At 47.2% G+C, this 23,957-nt stretch overlaps 1 protein-coding gene across 4 annotated transcripts in view; it reads right to left on the reverse strand.

Annotated features, from left to right (window-relative positions):
- The window catches only part of LOC1273644 (neural cell adhesion molecule 1), a 235,028-nt gene that overhangs the window by 42,328 nt on the left and 168,743 nt on the right, over positions 1-23,957 (reverse strand). For all 4 annotated transcript variants that reach the window (XM_061642366.1, XM_061642364.1, XM_061642365.1 and 1 more), the window contains exon 4: positions 12,211-12,411. In XM_061642366.1, coding sequence (XP_061498350.1) covers positions 12,211-12,411 — 201 coding nt within the window. The remainder of the gene's footprint in view (positions 1-12,210; positions 12,412-23,957) is intronic.

Genomic DNA, 23,957 nt, shown 5'->3' on the forward strand with positions numbered 1-23,957 from the left:
TCGAGTGAGACCGAAGACAACGGGTGGATGCGGGTAAAGGAACATAAATTTAGCGGAAAAATTTGCATAAAATTTTATTAAAACTAATATGATAGCTATTATAATGGCGCTCGTGAAGGTCTTGGCGCCCGTTCTGCTCGCTGCTCTGCATGAAACGGTTCGCTCGTTCGGCTGCTGCGTTGCGTTTCACACTGTGTCATTTCATAACCCTCCCTAAAAAAAACGGCGATTTCAATCCGGCTGGCGGGTTGTGATACGATAAGGTTTCGCTCGCTGTGGCATTGTGCGCGCAACATTTGCCAGATGTTGATTGGGTACGTAAAAATTTAATCACAACTTTAGAGGGCTAAAGTTGAACATTCAATCAAAAGAAAGCTCAGCTTTGCACAATGGGCACTTTTGCGGGGAGCAAAAGAGCCGACGGCGAAACGTAGTGTTGAATTGTATAATGGTTTTTGAAGCTTATATTTCATAATAAGACAAAAAATATACGCCATAGGTTCCTATCGGTCGTGGATCACTAAATGTTCATAGTTGTTCGCTACAGTAGAAGCTGTAGTAGTTAATTTAGTTAATTTATCTCCATGTTGACAAATTATGTGTACATTTGCGGTGTTATATTATAGCATGATGGATACGAAATAAGCTTCTCTCCTCATTGGTTTGTTTCTTTTTTGTAGCTCTTGACTGATAGATCACTGATAGATCACATTCTCTCAGAACTAGATGTGTGCTTACTAAGCATTTAACATTGTATATACATTTGATCAATGAATATGAAAAGGCTATTGTGGGTATATTACAATCTATATGTAATTGAGCTATTGTGTACTTATGTGGAACTATTAGTACAGCCTCGAGGAATTTTTCCATCATTGAAGGGTGTTCACTTATGACAATTTGTACAAAAGAAGCCATAACAGAGTTCAATAATTTTTCGTAACAAGGGGTTCGTAAGTAAGGCTTACTTTCTTACTTATCCGGGGCTACAACCGCTTTGCGGTCTTGGCCAGTTTCAAGAGTGTCCGAAACCGATCACGGTATCGCGACTTCGTCTGCCAGTCCTTTATCCCGGCCTTAATGGCGGACGCCTTTACGTCATCTTGCCACCTCAGTTTAAGCCTACCACGCCTTCTCTGTCATTGTGGACGGCCTAAACAGACTTTATGGGCTGGGTCCTCCGTTTCCATGCGTACAACATGGCCAGCCCACCGGAGTCTGGCGAGCTTGATACGCTGCACGACAGTGAGGTCGTCGTACACCTCGTACTAAGTAGGTGCTATATAGTCCCAGCCTCGTCCGTCGCGACAGGATATTTGTGGTGAATTGGGTTTTCAGTCTGTAGAAAGACCGGTTGGCAGCCAGCATCCTTGCGCGCAACTCAGCTTTCATGCTATTGTCGTCGCTGAGCTTTGACCCAAGATAGGTGAATTCTAGGTCCGCTGATGTTGCCACCATCAGTTTGGTCTTTGCCTCGTTTATCTACAATCCTAGGCTCTATGCCGCCTGCTCGTTCCCTTGGTAGGCTTCTGCTACATAGAAGAGCCACAGACCGATGATGTCTATATCATCAGCGTATGCCAGGATCTGGGTTGACTTATAAGAGATGGTTCCCGTAGTCTCCACCCTCGAGTCGCGGATGGCCCTCTCTAGCGCCAAGTTGAATAGGAGACAGGCAAGTCCGTCCACCTTGCGCAGACCTTTAGTGGGAGCAAAAGGTCCTGAGGGTTTTCCATCTACCTTCACCTTCATTCCAAATAAGCTATCATATGCGGGTTTGAAGTCAATGAAGGGATGGTATGTGTCGTGTCAGCCATCTTCTCCAAACTTCACCGCATGGTGCAGATCTGATCAGTGGTTGATTTTCCGTTACAAAATCCTCTTAGATAATTTCCTACTATCTCTTCGACCAGTGGGACAAGGCGATCCTGAAGGATTGGGAAAAATATTTTATAGGCGATATGCAACACCGTAATACTCCTGTATTTGTTGCAGTCCATCCTATCACCCTTCTTGTTGCATCCTAGATCTTTCAGATAACGATCATTTTGAAGATAGTTGAAGAAAAATTGGATTCAATACTAATGATGTGGTCTGAATTCTTGTAAATTTAGTGCTTCTTCTAGTTGGCGTAATGACCTACGCAGTTACGCCGGTCAGAACAAACATTCGAGACGTTAATAAATACCACCAAGTCTGATAGCCAGTCCTTGCTATACGAGGCTTGAAGTTTTAACTAAACACTGGACTGAAGTGTTTGAAACTCCTTTTGCAGTGCTCCATTCCAGCATGTGTTTTTGTGTGGGGCGCATTCCATTCCCAGTGCAGTTTATTCCCGTTGCACAGCGCCATCAGATAAACGCACCCACACCCCACTGCACATTCCAAATGTATGCGAAACTTTGCATAACAAATCTTGCCAAATCTTTCTCCCCAAAACCGGTAAACTTTCATCAAGCGATGCATCTCGGCACCAATTACCTCGCTTTTCTTCCTCTCACAACGAACGCGTTGTATTGGAAACGTGCCGTAGGAAAGTTTACAATAAACGATCCCACATCCACCCATCGCATATGCGCTGCTAGCTGTCAGAGCAATCCGAAAAAGCTTATTAATAAACTTCCACTTCATTTCCCACGTCCCAAGAAAATGGGCATGAAGGTGGCCAAAGTGCGCCGTTCCTTCGCATCCCGTTTTTGGGGCAGGAAAGTTGTCGGTGCTGAACCTACTTATCGCACCGTACCACATCACGCTTACCCATACACACACACACAAACGCGCACGGGGCTTTTGCTGCACCGAAAAGTTCATTCAATCCATTGACTTTTTCGCAGCGCAGCAGGACCCGGGCAGCTGCAGTCTGCCCCGGCGTCTTCGGGCGAGCTTTAGGGCCATCATACAAAAGAGCTAGCGGCAGAGAAACAACATTCAATTTAAAACATCATCTACCAAACGCGCACTACTAGTCCATTGGTTTGCTCGGAACGATGGTTGCCCTTTTTCCTTCAGTTTTCGAAATGGAGCGAGAGCGAGGTGAGGAGGGGGCGGTGTGTCCACTTTTCTTCATTTTTAGATATTATTTGCAGGGCCGTACGTGAAGTTTCTGCACCAAAAGCTCTGCCCTAGGCTAGCGTTCTTGTCCAAACATACACACACGAGAAAACATTGCATCCAACCACTCATTGCGATCGTTAGGGCATTTTTTGCGCTCTATCCCTCTCCCCTCTCTCTCTCTCTCTCTCTCTCTCTCTCTCTCTCTCTCTCTCTTTGCATTTTGTTTCGTTTACCACAACCCACGCTCATCGTAACGATCATCTGTACCAGCTCAACCCGAAAGCCAAAACTATTCCCCGAGATTAGTGTTTACCACCTTCTCCTGTCCGCAGGCGACTGGCTGACCACGAGGCAGCAAAAATGTGTTTCTTTGTGTTTGTGCCATTTCCTCTCCATCCCCTACCCCTCTTCCTGTTAGTGGGTGGGTCGTTGGGAAATTGTAAATTATGAATTATGTACCACCATTTTACACATGTACTTTTCATTTCCGGTTGCTGGGTGCTAGGTTGCTGGGCCACTTTCTTCTACTCCCACTCGGTAAATAATGAAGAGAGAGAGAGAGAAAGAGAGAGACAGAGAGAAAGAGAGAGGGAGACAAAGAGCGCCGTACAGCAACATTTTCCCGCCCCAGGTCGCAGTACTTGACCATTGCAATGCAATTTGTAGGTTGTGTGTCTGTATGTGTGTGCTGTGTTCTGGTTATTGCATAGCAGTCGTGTTTTGCCATTGGTTAGCCCCACAGGCTGTGTGTGAGTGTGTGTGTGTGTGTGTGTTTATGTCATTCTGGCCAGCCATACTTTTGGGGTTTGGTGAACCTAACTCAACTGACCAACCATTTCGGTTTTGGGGCGGAAAAAGGGGCAATGGGGGAAAGAGATGCACTTGTGCTACACGTGAGACACCATCCGCACCACCACCACCGCCCAAACGTTGGCTGTGGTTTACACTGTGCTGTGTGGCCTGCACCGAACACATCCGCGCCAGCAATTTGGGTGTCCTTTCCGGCCAGGCGGTAACGAAAAGATGTGTGCTGCAAAGTTTTCGTTTCTTCTTTTCTGCCGCCCTTGTTGTTTGCTGTTCTCGGAGCACGCGGAGAAAATCGGACCAAATGGAATCAACTGACCGGCTGGCTGCAATTGGACCCGGCGTAAGATGAACCACACATAGGGCGCGCGATCCACGGCGACCAGCGAGAATGGGCGGCCACGGTGTTTGCCTTGGTATGCAATTCGAATATTGATTATTCACCACGAGCGTGAGCGTGGGGCAGTAGAAGTAGTAGTGGAGAATGAAGTACAGTAATGGGTTAGCAAACTAATGGGAAATAAAACAACCAAACTGAGGAGGTCCCATCCCCGTACGCTCTCCAAATTAAAACAGCCGATGTATTGAAGGACGATCGAAGATTTGTTCAAGTTCAAGACGTAGCTTACCCCATTTGCACACCAATATCAGTACGCTAACTGGTGTGCCAGTCTTTCCACAAAGAAGTATTTCCTTTTTTCTTGCCCTCCGATAAAACACACGCAACTCTTTCGTTGTTGTTTGTCGCACCCACTATCAGCGCATCAGATAAGTTTGAAGCAAGAACTTTTTGGTGTGTATCCGTGTTCCTTCCAGCAACTTTTGCTCGACGAGCTCGAATTGCTCCGGATGTGCGAGAAGCAAACACTAACTAACCAACCGAGACGGGGTGGGCCATCAAAGAGCGAGGTGGCGATGTGGCAGGAAAAGTGAGGTCACCGAACAAAACAAAAAAAGTCTCCCTGAATGATGTGTTTCGCTCTCGCCGGTCTGCCTGATGTGTTCGGTGGAAGTTTATAAATTATTAAAAAGTTCATCCTGCCGCTATCCCGACCGCCGGGGGACCGAGTGGTGAATGAAATCTGGTGTCAACCGACCCCCGGTGTACCGCTGGATGTTGCTACAACCGGTGCGGGTGTGTGTGTGTGTGTGTGGTGCAACCGGCGACGTACGGATGCGGATAAATGTAGCGAGCTCCATCGGCAAAACCGGAAGGTGGATGAGCAAAAGTTCCGTGCTCTCGTCGACGCCCGGCTGGAGCGTTTCCCCTCACTCTACAGTCGTCTGCCAGCTCCGGATCATCCGTTGGTGGGGGAGGGGGGGAGGGGGGGGTTTCACGGGACGGCAGTTAAAAGTTTTGTTTCCACCGTTTTGTACAATCCGTACCTGTGTCAGCCCGTGCCTTCCAGCCACATGATTGCACATCAAATGCGACCTCCCTGGTGGGGTGGGATGATATTGTAGAAGCAATCGCCCACCATAGCACACACACACAACGTGTTCGTAACGGGAGCACGGCATCCCACCGTACGGTAAAGCGCACCGTTTCAAAAGCAAACGGTTCAATTTCTTTCCATTTTCTTCGGGTGTAAATAGCACAAAACATTTAATATCCTTCCCCGCGAAACAGCCCGTCTCCCCGCATTGAGAGCGACCGGTTTGCTTCAAGCCATGGCAACCAATGGCAAAAGCGTCAAGGGAGTTCGAGAGAGTCAGGAGGGGAAGGACCAACAGCACACGTGCAGCGGGAGGAAGCATGTTTCTATTTCTTACAAAACCCGGCTAGCAAAAGCAAGCTCAAGAAACGCCACAGGAACGGCACACCGCGCACGATGGAGGCGCCTGGTCGCTTTCGGTCCCGGGTACGTACGTACACGTGGTTGGTCTCGGTGGAATGCACCCACCGCCCCCGGGCGGATGGCAAAAAGTGGAGTAGTGAGCTGAAGCCGACGCCGGGGGTAACAATTTGTGGGACAACAGAAAAAGGATTAGCTTCATATCTAATTCTGGCCGGCGGTTCCGATGTGACCAATTCGTGCACGAGCAAACGGGGGGGGGGGGGGGGGGGGGGGTGGGGGCGGCCCTGCCAGGGGCGGGCGGAAATTGGAATGAGGTGTTTTTTGCTTTCGCCTTTACTTGCTCGTTTTATTTTGGGTGTTTTTGTTGTTACTTTTTGTTGTTGTTGTGGCAGTTTCTTTCATTTCTTTGCGGGCAACGTTTGTGGGCTGAGGAGCATTCCAGCCTTCCAAAGCAATCCATTTGCTGATCGTGCCTTTGAGTGTCGTGCATTCTCTTCCTGTTTCTTGTTCTCCCTTCTTGTGTTGTGTATGTGCACGTTCGTTTATAAGTTTGGGGGACGCTTTTTGTTGGAGGTTCGTGCGACGTCGACCCTGCACCATTCAGTTTATCTCTCCGGTGCCGGTCAGCATGGCCCCGATCGCTCGCCAACGATTATTTGTAGTGTGATGGCGAACTATATTTCTTGTGACGGGGGAAAAGAAAGGCTTTAATCGATTATTTTAAAGGAAATAAAAAGCCTCAAACAAATAAACTGAAAACATATTACACTGTATGAATAGGATGAAAATGTGAAATTAAATCAGACGATTACCAACCAAACCAAACGTTCCAAATTTGTGGAAAAGCATTTACTGCAAATAAGCCACAAAACACAATGCTACCCCCTAGCAACAAATGATAATAACATGCTCCATTGTTTTCCGCACATGAAAAAAATTAAAACCGCTTTCGCTGAAACTCCATTGTTGAAAATGTGTGAGTGGTGTGCAATCAGGAAGAAAAAAATCAGTGATGTTGGTTGATGGTGCTACTCGCAACTCATTCCTACCCGCGGATCGGGGCGATGTGTATGCTTTCTCTGTCTCTGTGTTTTCTTTCGCACATACACTGACACACACACACACACACACACACGCAACAGCCCATGCCACAATGTGTATTGATTCAATTTTACGCATGTTAATTAAAAATTAATAAATAACCGCTTGGCTCATCAGATGATTGCATTCGGGAAATGCAAACATAATTTACGCGAGGCCGGGACGCACTGCACTCGACACTTGAGCACCCCCCCCATCCCATTCCGCCCAGATTGCGCTGGTAATTGTTTGACTTGACTCCGATGGGTAATCTATCAATTCGGTGGTGTGTACTTTTTTTGTATAGTAATTTCACTTTCAGGGCATACACACACACACACACACAAGTGCTGACAAGTATTAAACTTAATTAAGGTGAGCGAAATGTTGTATTGTAGCTGCTGCATGAGATTGAGTGACCCGTTATAGGGCAGGTAATTTAAGAAATGTAAAATGTAAAAGTTAAATAATGTACAATAATTTCTCCTCTGTGAAGCTTAAACCATCCACTTGACGAAAAAAGGTAAGCTTACTGCAACTTAGGTGTCTCGTTTCGTAAAGTACATTTTTAACACGAAAAAACACTCAGCTTTATCAGTGCGATTAAAATAAAGAGAGAGAGCAAGAGAGATAGAGAGCGAGAGAGAGAGAGAGAGAGAGAGAGAGAGAGAGAGAGAGAGAGAGAGCATTGCAACAACAATATGTAAAAAAATCATCACAACGAACGGAAACTGACTTGTAAAAAGTCACTTCCACTCAACGGCAGATATATGCACAGAAGCTGAAGATGAAAGTGTTAAAGTTAAAAGAGTATGGAACTCACAGCAAGGAACAACCCCCCACCACCTCCATCCGTAAAAATACACCCCAAAGAAAACTCCAACTATTACGGTGAAATGGGGTGGGGGGGTGGGGAGCTTGCTGAACAGGGAAGAATAATAAATCAATTGAAACTTTTTTAATCCTACCGAAAAAAAAACCTGTTCACTTCCGCATGCACCGAAGGTTCATTACTGGCGGCCCAAATCCACCGGCGAAGCGGTAGAAAAGAAACTACGGTTGAAATTTTACCTCCACCTCCCGTGTGCTTGCTGTGCTTCTTTCATGCAGTTCGCAAACTTTCCTGCCAGCGCACACTCGTTGGTTCATATTTTCCCCCTCCCCCGCCGTACGTTCGGCAGAGAGTTGTTGAGTGAAAATTGACTTTGAAAAATTGACTCTCGCTCCCCCATTTATGCGCTTGCCTGCGCTGATTGATTGTAAAGCAACTCGCTGGCATCGTGTGTGTGTGTGTGTGTGCGGGATGGGGAGAGGGGTTGGAAGGGCTGCAATATTCAAACCTCCCTCCCATAAAACTCACCCAACGAGTTTGCAGTCATTGGCAGCACCGGCAGCATTCATGCAATAATATCATCGCACCGGAGTGTGCGAGCGAGGCAGTTGCAAACTCAACCCGGTGTGACATTAAACATGACGTGGGGGTTGTGCATCAGCAGCAGACGACGGTGGTGGTGTACAGGTCGGTACGGTTGGTTTGCTTGATAAAAATGCATTTCACCGTCAACTGGCGGCAACGGTGATGCAGGCCACCAGTGTGTGCTGTGTGGAATGAATTTGAGTTATTTCAATATCAACCGTCCTCCTCCGCGGCTCGACTGTGTGGTGTGTTCCCATGGTCCATATCCCTTCCCCTCGCTTGGTATCGTGGAGGCTTTACCGCTTGCTTTCTAATATCAGAGCGAACCGGACGGTGGGAGTGGTGGATGAAGGTACGTCGCGCCCAAGATCTATTCAGCAATATTTGCCTTCATATGTTGCCGGGGCCCGGCATACACCGCAGACAGCGCAGCAGCGGAAACGTCTCGCTGCTAAGCAAATAGTGGCACTCATGACTAGATGAACACGTGCGGCACACAACCACAGACACACACACACACACACACCCGCATATATGGCAGCTAGAGCAACGGGCTCAGCAATGTGATAGAAGTAAAAGTGGCCCCATACCTACGGCGGCAGAGTGAAGCTGATTCTCGTGGACGACCAAATTGTGGTCCCGGCGGTTGGATGGGATGGAGGGGTGTTGGAGATGCGGAATGTGTATTTTTCCAAACGATATCATCATCCCGAATGGGCAGTGGCTTCGCTCCTTTCTCTCCACGCGTCCGGCGACGGTGGATTCAATGAACTTTGAATGCGGCATGAATATACGGCCGTGAGCTTGCAAGTGAGCTGGAACCAGGGGGGCCATTCTTGGCTTGCCAACTTCATTTCTCATTTGTTGTGCCCAGGGTACGAGTCCGTCACGAGTCAATTGCTTCCACTATCTTTCCGTCCGTCCACAACGCTCCCCGTGCGGTAATCTAAGCAAAAGCAACTACTCACATACGACCATACGGCTTAGAGGGGGACGTGGAAGCGAGACCCAAACGGAACCGGAACAGAAACAAAGCACCATTTGTGGAGCTAGTCTACCTTGGGATAGGTTCAACTACCTTACCAACCTTACAATCAGAGCCACCAGAGGGAGAGAAAGAGAACTTTGGAAGTTCTTAAAGCAAAGGGCAAAAAAAGGCACCCGATTCTAGGGGACGGTTCTGGCTTCGCAAACCTCCACGCCCGTAGCAACAGTATTGCCGTACCAGTATGTGCCGCGCAAAAAGAAAAGGAAGCTACAACTTCTCCACGCAGCGATGCTCTATGCTGTGATGTGATGGGTGGTGTGTATCTTCAATTTCTTTTCATGCATGTTTACTCAACGAAACGGTTCCCCGTAGGGGCGAAGGAATTTGATGCGCAATGATTGTACTTTCGCTACCGCATTCTAGAGCGAGTAATGGACAAAAAAAAAGGCCGCCCAGATGCTGAAGCACACATCCAAACTAGTGGAACAGGGTCGGCAGACAGGGCAGTGGGGTTTTGTGCGGGCATCATGTGCGAACCAGCCGCGTATTGACGGTGCCTCATCTCATCATCATTACGGATGAAAAGGAGACGCGCGCGCACCCGCACGCGATAGAAAAGCGTTGGAGCTGAAGCGTGCCGAAAGTCGGTCTTCTGAAGTTGGCGTCTGTTGGTACGTCCCGAGGCCTAAGCGTGCACACACACACACACACACACACACACACACACACAGCTACACCTGCGCCGTTTTGGTGACTGGCGGTGGGGAAACAGGGCGAACGAAATATTGCTGCGCATCAGTGAAGCAAAGAAATGAGTGTTGGCCCTGCTGGGGAGCGGCTTCCATTGGGGCGAAGTTGCCGGCAGTGAGTAAATACATGCTCGCTCCATCGTTACGCCTTCTGCGCGCGCGAACACATCACACCCCTGCCGCTATGTCGCTTGGGTGAAAAAGTTATTTGGTGAACTGCTTTTGTGTGTATCTGTGTGTGTGTGTGTGCTTTTTTAGTTTGTTTTTCCTTCCTCCACTCTACTCCCTTTTCCGCTGCGCATTATTATTATCATCCGATGGGTTAAAGTGCAATCCTGCGAGCTGCCTAACGAGCTGAAAGGTGTGCGTTACTGTCACGATTGGATGAGTTGCGGGATACGTTAAGGTAGCGCCGCACGTGAACTATCATCAGGCTGGATGTTATTTGATGCATTTGGGGTCGGGGGCACGATGGAGGAGGTTGTTCGTTGCGCAGTACATCAAAGGCGGTAACAACTATCCCGGTGGTATGTTTCCTGTTCCTCGTAGCTGCAAGTAGTGAGATCGAAAAACCCTTACAACTGTTGGTCCCAACAAATCGTCATAATTGCTACACCACTCACGGTTGCAGAGGAAGAAGGGAGGGGGGGGGGGGGGGGTAATGTATCATCCAAGACCAACTTTAACCAGGCGAATGATGTTAACTAGCTCCAAGAAAACGAGGGTTGTTCATAGGCATCAATTGGTATACGCTTGATGGCCACAACTAGGAGAGTTTGTGAGTGACACTTCATCCTTGACAAGCTGGAACTTTGTAATTTCATAGAATGTATCACAAATTGCACACATCATTATAGATGTTTGTTGATCGGTGTGCAACATGTGGCAGAAGCATGATTTTACATGACAGTTTTCTTAAATTTCGGGAACTAAAACCGCATTTCATTACAATTTTCTGAGAAAAGTTTCAGATCCCGAAAACCAATTATTGTTAATGGGAAGTCTATTAGAAGAGCTGACGCTTAGATCGATTGGTATGTCTTTTTTTCTCATTCTGTCGACCTAATTGATTCTAGCAAAAATTATGCTTTTGACAATTCAACCGATTACGATGAAACAAGAATAGGTTGAGGAATACGACGTGGAATTTAAATTACAGAATAAATAAAATGACGAAAAAGTAAAAGAAATATTTCAAACAGATAAAATTTTGCCGCAACTTTCAATGCAGACCATTCGGTATCCTCAAACAAATTCAACAATATTATCTCCTAATTCTGCAGCTGAGCTGTCGAAGAATGATGAACAATGTACAAAGATACTTGAAATGAAATAATAAAAAAACAAGTACAAAATAACAAAAAGCCCTGCAACGCCAATAAAAAAGATACAATGGCATGCTGTTGTTCGTTGATTTCCAGTATCGTTAAACGATTTAACGCGTTGTAAAGAAGTTGCTTAAGTGAAACACAGCGTATGCGTTGGTGGGTTGTAACGGCATAATGCCACGTGAACGTGCTTGTTACCATGCTGCACACGAACGCGTGCTCTTCATTCGTCCCCACCATCACCACCACGCCGAACCTTACCGTACGCGCAACAGTAAAGCCCTCCCAATCCCAATCATGTATGCATCATCGAGCAAAAGGAGCTAAACTTATTACAAACTAAAAACCAACAACCACTAACCACCTTTCAACGCCGTACATAAGCGCATCAGGGGCAGCGGCACTTCGGGGAAGGTCTCACTCACGTCGAACGGGGCAAATCACCCCCCCCCCCCCCCCCAGACATCAGGCTTAGTAAAAAGGGTGCATTCCTGCTTCGTAAACGGTGCGTGAAGCGTACAAGCCGTCAAACATTCGTTTAAATTCAATCAAGCGAACAAACTTTTGACCCGCTCAAAGGATGTAACTTTTCCCATCCCATCCCTCTCCCTTGGTGCGATGCCATGCAAAGCGATAGTGTGGGCAGTACGAGGTGCCTGGAACGATAGGCAGCCCAGCAAGGCAAAGTGGGTGCCATGCACCGGCCCGACGGTACATTGTTACGTCCGCACGGCTAACAAGCTTTCAATCATCGAGTCATCCGCTTAGGTGATCCCGGCCGACCCGGGAAGACATTCGTCAGTTGCGTCTTCTGAGCTTGCGAGGTGCGGTTCGTTCGCCGTGATTAGGGGAGGACGCTTCTTAAGTTACCGGTTTGCCCTTCATTTCGCACACGCCGCGTCGACTCCCACGGGTTAGGGGACAGGCGTGGGCCCGGGACCGTTTTTCTTGCTGCGATTTGGCCATAAATTACGTCGGCGTCAAAACTTACCGAGAATTTCCACCGTGTGCACCTGGTCCTTGTTGACCTTGTCGCTGATCTGACAGACGTAGTCACCGGCGTCTTGCGGTTCCAGCTCGGAGATCTCCAGATTATACCCGTTGACAAGCCGTATCCGCTCGTCACGGGTAACCATCAGCTGCGAAGCGGTAAGCACATTCGAGCCTCGTCGCCACAGCAGTACGAGCGTTCCTGTAAGTAGAGCAAAACCGGAAAGAGATGGCGTTAAAAAGAGAGAGAGAGTGTGAGACGATAATTAATAAGATTTATGTCACAGCGCGGTTCTGCCGCCGCCAAGGCTGCTAGCTAGCGTGCGGTGTCGTGATGTGTGGCCCAGGGAAGAAACTCAACCCGTAGAGCAATTGATATTCCATCAGTGTACGCCGAGTGGCACTTGGACCCGACCGTACACCAGCGACGGGACGCGGCTTGAGACGTTTGTCGCAAGCAATGTCTCAGTGTCACCGTGTACGCACGAGCTGAAACGCATTTTTAATGACAGAAACCGCCGCGGAAAAAGCATTCCCCTGGAGGGATTGGTTGACGTCAAAGGAAGACAACGCTTCCCTGGGAGCATTACTGGCAACTCCGTGCGCTACCCGTGCGCATCCACACAACACATGATGGTTTCGGGAAACGGGCGAAAGAAAAAAACAAACATAATACGAACATTTAATTTTCCTTCCAATGGAAGCATCACTCACACCGCCCCCGGGAAGTGACAGGGAGTAAATCTCGATCCACCAGTTCCACGGAACATTTCGGAACCTCCTTCGGAATGGTACGGATGAGTTTTAGTATCGCAATTAGATTGGTGAGTGGTGCGTAAGACACATTATCCTGCCATTTTGACGCCACCGCAGGTATCTTCACCCAACGGACGATTTTGCGGCGGACGAGTGCGAGCAGCCGTTTTCGAGCGCTCGCGGAGCTGTTTAACGAATCGTTCCCTAATGACAAAAAGAGCTGGGTTTAGGTTAATGAGTTTTAGCATCAGTACGCCCGGCCGTAAATGAAGCGTACGTGGTGTGGAGCTGATGATGTGTAGAATGTGTGTCGAGAGGATACAAATGCAAACGTACGTTGGTACATTCGCACGTCACAGTGTTTACTGGAGACGTTCTTAAGAATTTGGCTATTGAAACATGTTATAAATAAACTACAGACGCTAGGGAGAAAAATAAGCATCCAAGTCGACTACAAAACCAGAACTATTCACCATGTTTACTAGCACATGTGTCAGTACTTTGCTATGCCTATTTTGCTAAAGTTTTGGCGTGAAGTTATTTGTAAGGCACCGCTTTATCAGTCATCGAACAAGATGAACACACGTGTCATGTAATCCTCTGTTCACTGAGAGTCCTGTAGGCATTAATACATGTTGTCATTAACTCATCAACCCCTAGCATAAAGTATTTACTTTATGTTGACTACGATTTTCTGCCTATTCACCATTACTTGGTAGGACATACATTTTTTATCAACAATTAATGGCAAAGCTCTTACAGAACATTGGAGTTTTATTTTTTCAATGCTGTCATGCTCAGGCTAAACCAAAAACTAAAACAAAACGAATATTCCTTTCGAACATTTGTGCCGATTACCGAAAGATCCAAACCACACTTTAACTACTCTCCTGTGATGTTCGCATACCATGCATATTTCAGCTAAATACGAGTGCCAAAGAAATGAGCAAATACAGGCCAAACAGAACAAACAAACATCAGCTCACCTAGGGAAATGGTTCGCGCCGTAACGTGCCACTCGTAAACAAGGATTAATATTTTTTACCAACAGATTATGGTCACCACTACCACCACCATCACGAAGTCTGGGTCTGGGGTTTACACCTTCACCGCCCACGGCTTTCCCCGTAGCTTAGTCGGTGCGAAAGAGCTCGGCAAGAAAGAGCACCGGACATGCACATCGTGGTTTGGAGAAAATGGTACGACTACAAAAAAAAGCACACTCACATTCATATGACCGCCACCCCAAAGATGAAGGATGTTGTAATTGCAGTGCCAAGTCAGTTCCAGCACCCACAGACCACAGACCGTTGGCGGTTCGAGTTGCTTTTCCGATTCTAATCTATGCAACGGGTACGGTGCCGCCACATTGCGCACCCTTCGGTTGTTCGAACTTTCAAGCATTTCGGAAAGGCGTCCGGAACGAACCATCCCGGGAACGGGAAATTACGGTCCAAGCCTTCGCCACATAGGAGAAGTGAAAGTGCATGAGGTGTCCTGGTGTGTGTGTGTGTGTGTGTGTCTGTGTGTGCATCGTTATGCTAGCAGATTGTCATTTGCGGTTTTGCGTATGACTCTGTGTGGCTTTCGAACTGTGTGCGCGGTGTGTGGAGGAAAGAAAGAAAGTTCCATTTGTCGAGGCTGTCGAAGTTGGTTGCCTTTTTTTTGCCTCCTAGCTTGTGTGCTGAAAGTTTCTCCCTCTTTGCCTTTGCCACAGCGCCACTTGCTACGAATTGGCGAGCTTATACAGTGCCCCTATCTCAATACACCCCCGAAATCCACCGTGTGCCTGCGATTCACCATATTTGCTCGGGTCAAAGCGCACTAATTCCTTCTTTATCCCTTAAAACATTGCTCCAGTGCCCCTGCCCCGCGTTGGCTGCGGTTGTAGGTGGTTGTCTTTGCCCTCCAAAAGAAAGGAGCGCACCGCTGCCGTTTCCGGGTACGCCGGGAAGGGAAGGTTTGGAAAAATGGAACTTTTCGGCCAAATTACTGGAAAATTATGATTCGACAGAAAATTGGAAAAGTTTGCACGTTTTTGTGTGGCAGGAAAATAAAGCGCACAAAATCGCACAGAAAAATGATGAGGAGGTGCCAACATGGTACGATCAGGAGAAAGGGAGAGAGACGGGCAGAGGGAAAGAGAGTATGTGCGAAAAAAAAGCTTCGAAAAGCTATCCACTGACTTGCCAATTCCGCACAAAAGGCAACTTTCTTTCTTGGGAACTTTTTGACTATCTCATCTTCCTGCCTTCTCGCACAATCCATTCGCTCGATCGGAACACCCTGGTTGCGGGAGGGGAGGAAGGGGGGGATTCTTCCAAACCGAACTATGACTCTCGAGGAATGGCTTCCTTTGTTGTCAATAGTCTTCCGGCTTTATTTTTTTATTTTAAATCTCATTTCTGGTAAAAAAAAACTCTCCGCCAAAAGCACACACACATAGAGATAAATAATAGAAACGCAAAAGGATGCTGTCGCTCTCAGTTGGTTTTGCATTGCGCCCTCCATGGTGCGGATTCGGTTTGTTTGATGTGCTTTTTCATTGTAATTTGTGAATTGCCACCTTAAGAATAGGGGGAAAAGGGGCAACCACGAGAACCAGATTGCACGTTCATAGTAGAAAGACGGAAGAAAACTGCCCGCACCCGCAAATGGTCCCACCAAAGTCCCAACTTTTGTAATGCGCAAAGCATTACGCTTCTCAAGCAGCTTGGGTAACATTTTTGACCACAGCAAAAATTCTTCACCGTAACGGGAAACTTTTTCAAAAAAAAAAAAAAAAAACTCGGCCACGATGGAGTTAAATGCCCAAACCACAGCCAAGCGGCCGGTGAGCGAGAAACGGTAAACCTAAACTAATCGGACCAGGCTTGGGTTGGCCTGGCATTGCGCTTTGCGTTCATCTGCCCGACCACGGCCAACAGGAAGGACGATCATAACAACAATACTTTTGCCACACGAAGCCGAAACAAGCAATAATTTAAGTGGTTCTGGTTGTTCCGCCAGTGCGATGTTGTTTTGATTGCAAAATTATGAACCAAAGCCAACAACTCCAAACACACACACTCATACAAACACAGGTATGCGCAGAAAAACACATTCCACCCAAACGTTTGCTACCAACAAAGGGGAGAGAGAGAGAAAGCAAGCATTGCAAGAATAACAATCGAAACAATTTAATTGCAAATGCCACACGTTTTCTCTGCGCTGGTTCTGCTTCCCCGCACAGAAGAACTTGTCCGGAAAGCGCCTGGGAATGGCAATGGTGGAAAAGAAAACTTTCACCAACGCGTTCCCTCCTCCGACCGAGCTCGGAGTTGATCCTAAGCCAGCCGAAAACCGTGCGCCATCCATTACAAAGGCATCCGGTTGGATCCGAGTGGGTTTCGGGGATAACCGTACACTTTCGGACCCGTTGCGCATTGCTGGACAGAGAGGATGGGAGAAAGGAAAAAGGGAAAGGTTGCGCTTACCGGACCAGCGTGTCCAGCAGCTGTGTGTCTTCTCAAGTGCCCATCATCATTTCCACTTTTATCTTTCCACCTTTTTACCAGCCACACATCCATACACACTTACATCCAAAGTATGCCCACAATTGATGTCGAGGTCGGGGCGAAAGTTTTAGTGCTGTCTTTGGTTTTTCTGGCGAGTTTGTTGGTTCAAACGGACTATCCTCTCTCTCTCTCTAGACTCTGTTATATGTGTGCTGTGGTACAGTTTTCAGGCTTTGCGCAAAACTTCACGCCCAGCGGTCACCGGTGTTGTTGTAGCACGTGTAACTCACCGGTCACCGCACAAAACAGACTTCCAACTTAGGCCTGGTGCAACAACACGGGAGAAGCCATTGAAAAGAAGAAAAAAAAAAATGAAAGAGGCCCACATCAAGATGTCTAGGAGATTTCAGGGACGGAAACTTGTCCATATGTTGGTGTGTTCATATGCCGTGCAGTCTGTTAAGGCATTACGAGCTCCAATCCATTGGGCACTTTCTTTGCACGATTCATTAAGAAGTTTGCCAGTTGCCCGTGGAACTGTCAGAGCCCGCGTGGGGACATTTCTTTTTTAGCCTACTAAATTGAATCAAATGTAGGCTGAGCGAAAAGAAGAAAAAGATTCCCACAACTCACACCAACGCGTGAGGCTCCAACAGCTTCCAGCATCTCCAATCGTACCGACCAATCGAAGGGCAATGAGAATCGGAATTTATCGGATAAAGCCTACAGGCCACCGAAGGACAGTAGTGCCTCTCGTAATTTCGGAAATTACTGACCGAATTATGCGCATTATGGGAGAGGACCTGGGCAAACCTGGGAGAACGCAACGGGGTGTTTGGTGGAGAAGCAGGCAGCACAGAGAGATATCTCTCGTAAATCTTTTACGGATATCAGCGCGCATCGATCCGGATCTGAAAGGGCAGAGCTTTTCATGGTCGATTGATGACCATATTTATGGCTGCTGCTGCTGCTGCTGCTGCTGCTACCTCTGTCGGTTCGACTGCGACAGCTTTCCACCCGCTGCGTGCCACAAGGTTCGATGCAGCTTCTCCGTTAATCTACTAACGCGCCCCAATCCGATGGTCATGGTCCGAGCGGCCGGTTTGATGCGACCGGGCTTCCCAGAATCTTAAGCCCGGCCAACAGTAGGCTCGAGTGTTCGGTTTAACTGCTGTGATCGAACTATTTGTGGCATCGATTACGCCATCATACCACCTGGACCGACACGTTTGACGGCGCGTGGATGAGTGTGTGTGTGTGTTGTGGCCTCTACTGGTGAAGCTAAAGTAGAACTTATGATCGGAATATCGAACCACCCGCACAATAGCACGAAACCGGTTGGGGAAGGGATTAATTTAATACCATCTCCTTTGGCCGTAACAGTGGGACACTACCCGTCGGTGCAAACGAGACTCCGTGCTCTGGTGCCGTCGGGGTTGCGTCAGTGTGTGTGTGTGGGGCGAAGACGAAGAGATTCAAGATTCCACTAATCCTCATGAGCCTTAAGACGTAACCGCTTGACTGGTAGGAAGCTTCGTTGAATACGGTTACGTGTACATATCACACGATGGAATAGTTTTACCTTTCCCTTGTCGAATGAACATCCATGAATGAAAGGCTTACACCTAGCTGCGGCCTGCTTTGAACAGCAGAAGAACAATACAGCGTCGGTACGTTCCCGTGTCGTGTTAACATATTGTTGCTTCAAATTTTGCTCTCCGTTTGCCGCACAATGCCATCTAATCTTCGTGCACCGGTGTTGCTGAATGGGGCGCGCGAATCTTGAGCAGTGCTGCAAATGCACACAATAGCATACCACAACTTGGTGCAGGTTGTACCAACCACAAGTGTACATGCGCACGGTACAGAATACAACGAAATGAAACATGTAAATCGTGCCCCAAGCTCGACAAACAAGTGTACGAAATATTATTTAACTGAAACTGCAGAGCATGAACTGCGCTACGAGCCTACAAGGTAGGTAAAGGTGTATGAAAGGAAAGATTGAATGGTCGACGAGTAAAACAATCACGTTTGCAGGAAGTACAGCATTCAATACTAACCGTAATTTACAGCAATACAACAAATTTAACGCAATATAATATCTACAACCTGATATAAATAGCGATATCGCTTAGGTCTCGTGGGAAAAATTATCCCACAACATTATCATACCCGTACCCCAGAGATCACGAACGCTCAGGACATTGTAAATCAAAGAAAACGCCCCATCTTTCCTCGAAGTGAAAGTGCTTTTAGACTAAAAAAGCACACACACATAGGCAAGCCGTTTTGCATGATATTGTAATCTGTTGTCCTGTTGTCCAATCTGTTACCCTTTCAATCGGTTCCTTAAAGAGAGGTCAAATATGGAAACGCCCGCTGGTCCCTCTTATCACAGGCATGTATCACTGTGTGTCCTACATTTGAAATAAAGTCCCTTCAGCTGTGTCCGGTAAAATAATCCGATTTTTCTTTTTCTTTCTTGTACACGGTAACCAAGCCCGGAGTCGCCCCGGCAGATTTGTATCCATTGGAAACCTATTGGCCAATCCGATTGGTTACGTATGGGGTGCGTGGCGGCAGTTGCACCAGCCTGAACCCCTGTCCTAGCAGTTAAAAAGAGCTTAAAAGGCAATTGAGATATCAAAGGGGTAAGCGCGCAGGCAGGCGCACCTTGCAAACGAACCAGAGTGGCTTCACTTCCCGAACCGTTCACTTCCTTTCCCACCATTTGGTTGCAAGTGTCTCCGAGAAGTCTTCGGTGGGAGCAGAAAGTGGCCTGAGGGTAACTATGGCAGTAGAAACCCCACGGGAGCGTCAAAGGAACGGTGTTTGCATGCTTGAGTGCAGTAAATCTCTGCGTCCGTTTCGTAAGTTGCTATCGTAATTGACTACGATTTCTTGCTACGCCCTGGGCAGGGAGAGAGATGGTGCTGCAAGACGATAAATGTAACCTGTTTCACTCAAGGCGTTTAGGGAACGATACTACAAAAAAAATTAGACGGAACACAACCATGACAGTAAGACACCAACACAGCACTGGACAGAATGAAACAGGATTCGTTATATTTCCATAGCAAGTTGCATCCTTTTACAAGGTTTTAATTCCATCGCGAGCACGTTTAAAGCAACGCGAAAAGGATATGTCATAACGACAGCGATGATGGCTGTTCGACGCTTCAGAAGATAATGTCGTTTTTTCCCTAAAATTCCTATGAAATGGAATTTACTTATTTTACTCTATTATTAAGTTAAAAAATAATAATAATATACCCGCTTGTTTAAGCTATGCAATACACGTTAAACATAAAATATCTCCAATTTTTTCATCCAAACATCTTTAAGGGTCACGGAAAAGAACATTGGCAAATACTGTCGAGAACAATGTCAACCTTCCTTTTTTTAAACCCCTTTTCATTAAAAATGTACATCAAACAAGCTAACGCCGCTCGGCAGCCCCAGCTCCGCGCGGCAGCAGCAGTCTGTTTCCGCGATAGGTACTTTCTGTTATAAATATATGTATGCATTTTTTCCTCTAAATTAAATCACGCTTTCTTCCGCCATGACAGGGAAAGCGCGTAATAGTTTTAAAACAAACTTTGTCCATCCCACCACCACAGGGTTGAGAGTTTGCTTTCGCTGTGCCGGCTCTACGTTCCATGCATCTCGCCCAGGAACGTTACGTGACGGGAAGCTTTGCTTAAGGGGACAGCAGCTTACGCAAAAACAAGAGCAAGAATAGACATGATTGCACAAAAAAAAAAAAAAAAGGGTACGGGAATAGTTGCTCAATATCAGGAAGTTGAACGAGCGCTCAAAAAGCATACAGTCTTTCTATCACACAGAAGAGGTAAAAAAAAGAAAAGGAAAACTAATTTCACGCTTGATGAACACGGAAACATGTGTCTCGCCGCGACATGGTATTGCTTCATTGTGCTTCCCTGCCGGCTGAAGCGGAAATACTTTGGCTTGTAACATTTAAAAAAAAAGCCCAGAACATGGTAGCCGCGGATGGAAGTGGTTGAATTTTCTTGCCCAGTTCTCGTGCAATCTCTTTCCGAGCTTCTTGCATCGTGAAGGAAAACCATCTGAAAATGAAGCAAGTCGCGCACAACTATCTCTACATTTTTTTTTAGCCGCTGTCTTTGTAGGACACTGGGCACGCTACGCGGATAACGCTCTCTGCCAACCGTGGGCTCTCTTTCGGGCCATATCAGGTGTCAACCGAAACTGCCGGCACTGTTCCGACCGTCGTACTTAAGCCCATCTGTGTCCATATATCCGCCGGGCTAGTACCGTGTTTCCATCCCACCTGGGTTTGTCCTCGACGCCCAAGTTTGTAGAGAAACTTTTCTACTTTCTCACCGCAACGAACGACACCAAACGCTCGACCAAACCTTTGCCCGTTCGCTTGAATGCGCAGGAAACGCAACACACGGGTTGCAACATTTGTTCAACAATTCCTTTGCTACTGTCCGGTCTGGTCTGGCGCCTATCTCGGCCAAGGGAAAAGGTCGCTGGTAGAATCCGTAATTACCGGAGAGCAACGCCGCGTGTAGTGTGTACTATATTTTGTTGTTGTTGTTGTCGATGTGTGTATGTGCAACCAGGCCGTGCGCACCGTTTAAATCCAGCCTAATGAGTTTTTATGTTTTATTTTCTTGCGCGTTGCTTCGCTCTCTGCAAATCGTTCGCCATGGAGATGAAAGGAGGTGTTAAAGAGGAGCGTTTGTGCAGGTTGCACAGTTGCAGCAATGTGTGTGTGTGTGTGTGTGTGTGTGTGTGTGTGTGTGTGTGTGTGTGTGTGTGTGTGTGTGTGTGTATGTGCGTGTGGGGACATCATTTTCAAATCAAGCCTAAATGCCTCAACTCTGTTGCCCTTTTGAAGGGAATGCGTTTTTAATTGAATTTGGGCAGCAAACACAATAGGACACTTTTTTTCTTGCAAATTTCCAACTGGAACTATGGAAACACACGAGTTATAAGGTCAGCAGAAAGAAAATTGTAATTAAAAGTGTAGAGAAATTTGAAGAGCTGACTAACTTCGATGGATTCGGGAAACATTAATATATATTTAAATAAAGTATGAATTGGAATTTTGCAAGAAAGAAATAATAGCATTTAATTTTTGCGCAGTTGTAAATTTAAAGTAGTTTTAAAAACAATGTTAACAAATTAAATATTCATGCAAATAAATTGAGTCCAGTATCATAAAAAAAAGGTTTTTTTTAACTAAATCCCCAAAAAATACTCGGAAAAACTTTATTGAAAGGGAAATCAGTACACGATTTGCAAATTAAACGATCAGAAGAAGCCATAATCTTCCCCCTTTATTCGCTTCGTGTTAGGTTTAACGTACATCAAGCATTTAATTCCCAGTTTGATTGCTCCAGCACAAAACCGGCAGGATTTTAAAGTGTTGGTAGGTGAAGTGTTTCTTTGTTGTCGGTGTATTTACCCTTACCCCGTCCGGTGTTCAATCTGACCGTACCGGCAAACGAAACGAAGCCAGCGAGAGCCTCCGATCCATCCTGCACCCAGCAGACAGGTAGAACGAACATTCTTCCGTTTCATTAAAAATAGCTTTGGATAAACGTCTCTTTAAGCTGCTTAGCGGTGGCAGGTCGACGGGCGTAAGTAAACTTTTTCCACCATACACTAGTACACACACGCACACACTCAGCCACACTGTGCCATCTCTGGCGTGACCACCGAACCCCCTCCCAACACGCCCAGCAGAAGCAACACCTTTCTTACGCTGCTCCTGATCCTTGTCTTAACACTAAGTTGAACAACAAGCTTGCCTAACCCGCCGCCCGGTTGGATTGAACTGAGCTGGACGTGCCGGCTAGAAGGGAGCGCCAGAACGCTGCGGAAAGGATGAGTAAGAGAGAAAGAATGAGTAAAAAAAAAACTTTTCCTTCCAACTTTTGTGTCCTACAGCAGTATTTTCCACCAGAAGGTGTTGTTTTCCTTCTTACGTTCGCTCGCTTCGCATCCGTCCCGCGTATCCCTTTGGCGCGATTGACTCGGCACAAAACTTTCCGATGCTACGGCTCCCACCCCTTCCCCTCCTCGATGCTTATTGGTAACTCTCAGTCCCAGTCCCATGGAAGCTTTTCCTGCTCTTCCTCACCATTGCTTTTTAGCTGGCAGCGGGAAGGGCGCGCGCGACCAGTTAATAAGGTGCGAGCAAAACTTTCCGCCCCAGATTATTGATCGGAAGTCGCAGCGGCGGCGGTGCGGTCCAGTGGCGGTCGGGACGAATTAAGTGCCGCTCGAGGGGCGATTGAAGCCAGCACCAAAGACGGTGGGGGAGGGACCGATTTTGACCGGCGGTTTATTTCGGGCATTATTTATGAGGTGCGACTTTCGGTGCTGATGAGTTGAGCGGAGCGGAATTTGGAGCAGAGCGGCTGGTGTGGTTTCCATTTTGCACTTTGCTTTGCTACGCAGAATTATCCTGCTTCAATCTGGGCTGGTGGTAGCCACAAAAAAAGGAGGCAGGAGGAGTTTGTACCAAACCATGACCGCTCACTCCAGACCGCCAGGAGGGCTAATGCGAAATTCTGCCAACAATTACTTACTCCGGGGGGAGAAAGTGAACGATTCTTTTGGTAGTAACCAATCGTCTAAAAATTGCAAACAGTTCTCTTTTCCGGATGTTGACTCTTTTTCCGGTGCTCAGAGCCCCACCCCAGGAGAGGCGGATGCAAACAGTCAAAGGAACGATTTCCTTTAAATGCTTTCGCGTTGATTGGAAATCGGAATTCATTACGTGCGGCACCGTTTCCCTGTTGACGGTGCCATTCGATAATTAATGCACTTCAGCGGCGTCAGTATCTATGCGCTAAAATATTCAAGGAAAACTCTACTGCAGCTGAAAGGGTGATGGTGGCGGAAATTAATTACTTTACTCCTGTACCGCTCAATCAGGTCCCTGGCGCCGACATCGAACCCTCGGCAACCATTGCACATTAAGACTGCGCACTTCATAAACTGACATCACTGACGACATCAACATTGCTCGCGCACAAAAGGGGGACACCAAGAAAAACTACATCACCCAGTACGAATCGTATCCCGTTCGCATCTAACCCGTTTGGCAGCAGCTCGGTAACAATTACACTTCCCTGTAACTGGTAGCCAGTAATTCCCGCTCAAAATTGCAATCTCGTGTGACAAGACAACGACACCTGCCCCTTAGCGACGGTACAATTAAGCTTCCCATCTGCGCACCTGGTGTTCCGATGCCTTTTTTTGTTGTTGCTACCTACCTACCTTACCTAACCTGTTCCACATTTGTTTGTTCCGCCGGTGCAATTACTTGCAGGTGTAAAGTTGATCACCCCATCCCATCCCTACCGAACACGGAGGGTGTATGTGTGTGTGCGCCACCAGCGAAAATGGATCTCGCTCCGGGCGTAAAAGCGTTCCAATCAAACCACCAGGCGGTAATGCAGCGAAACGGAATGCGAGTCCTCGAGCGGAC

The sequence above is a fragment of the Anopheles gambiae genome, chromosome 2 (assembly GCF_943734735.2).
Source record: "Anopheles gambiae chromosome 2, idAnoGambNW_F1_1, whole genome shotgun sequence".
Taxonomy (NCBI): Eukaryota; Metazoa; Arthropoda; class Insecta; order Diptera; family Culicidae; genus Anopheles; species Anopheles gambiae.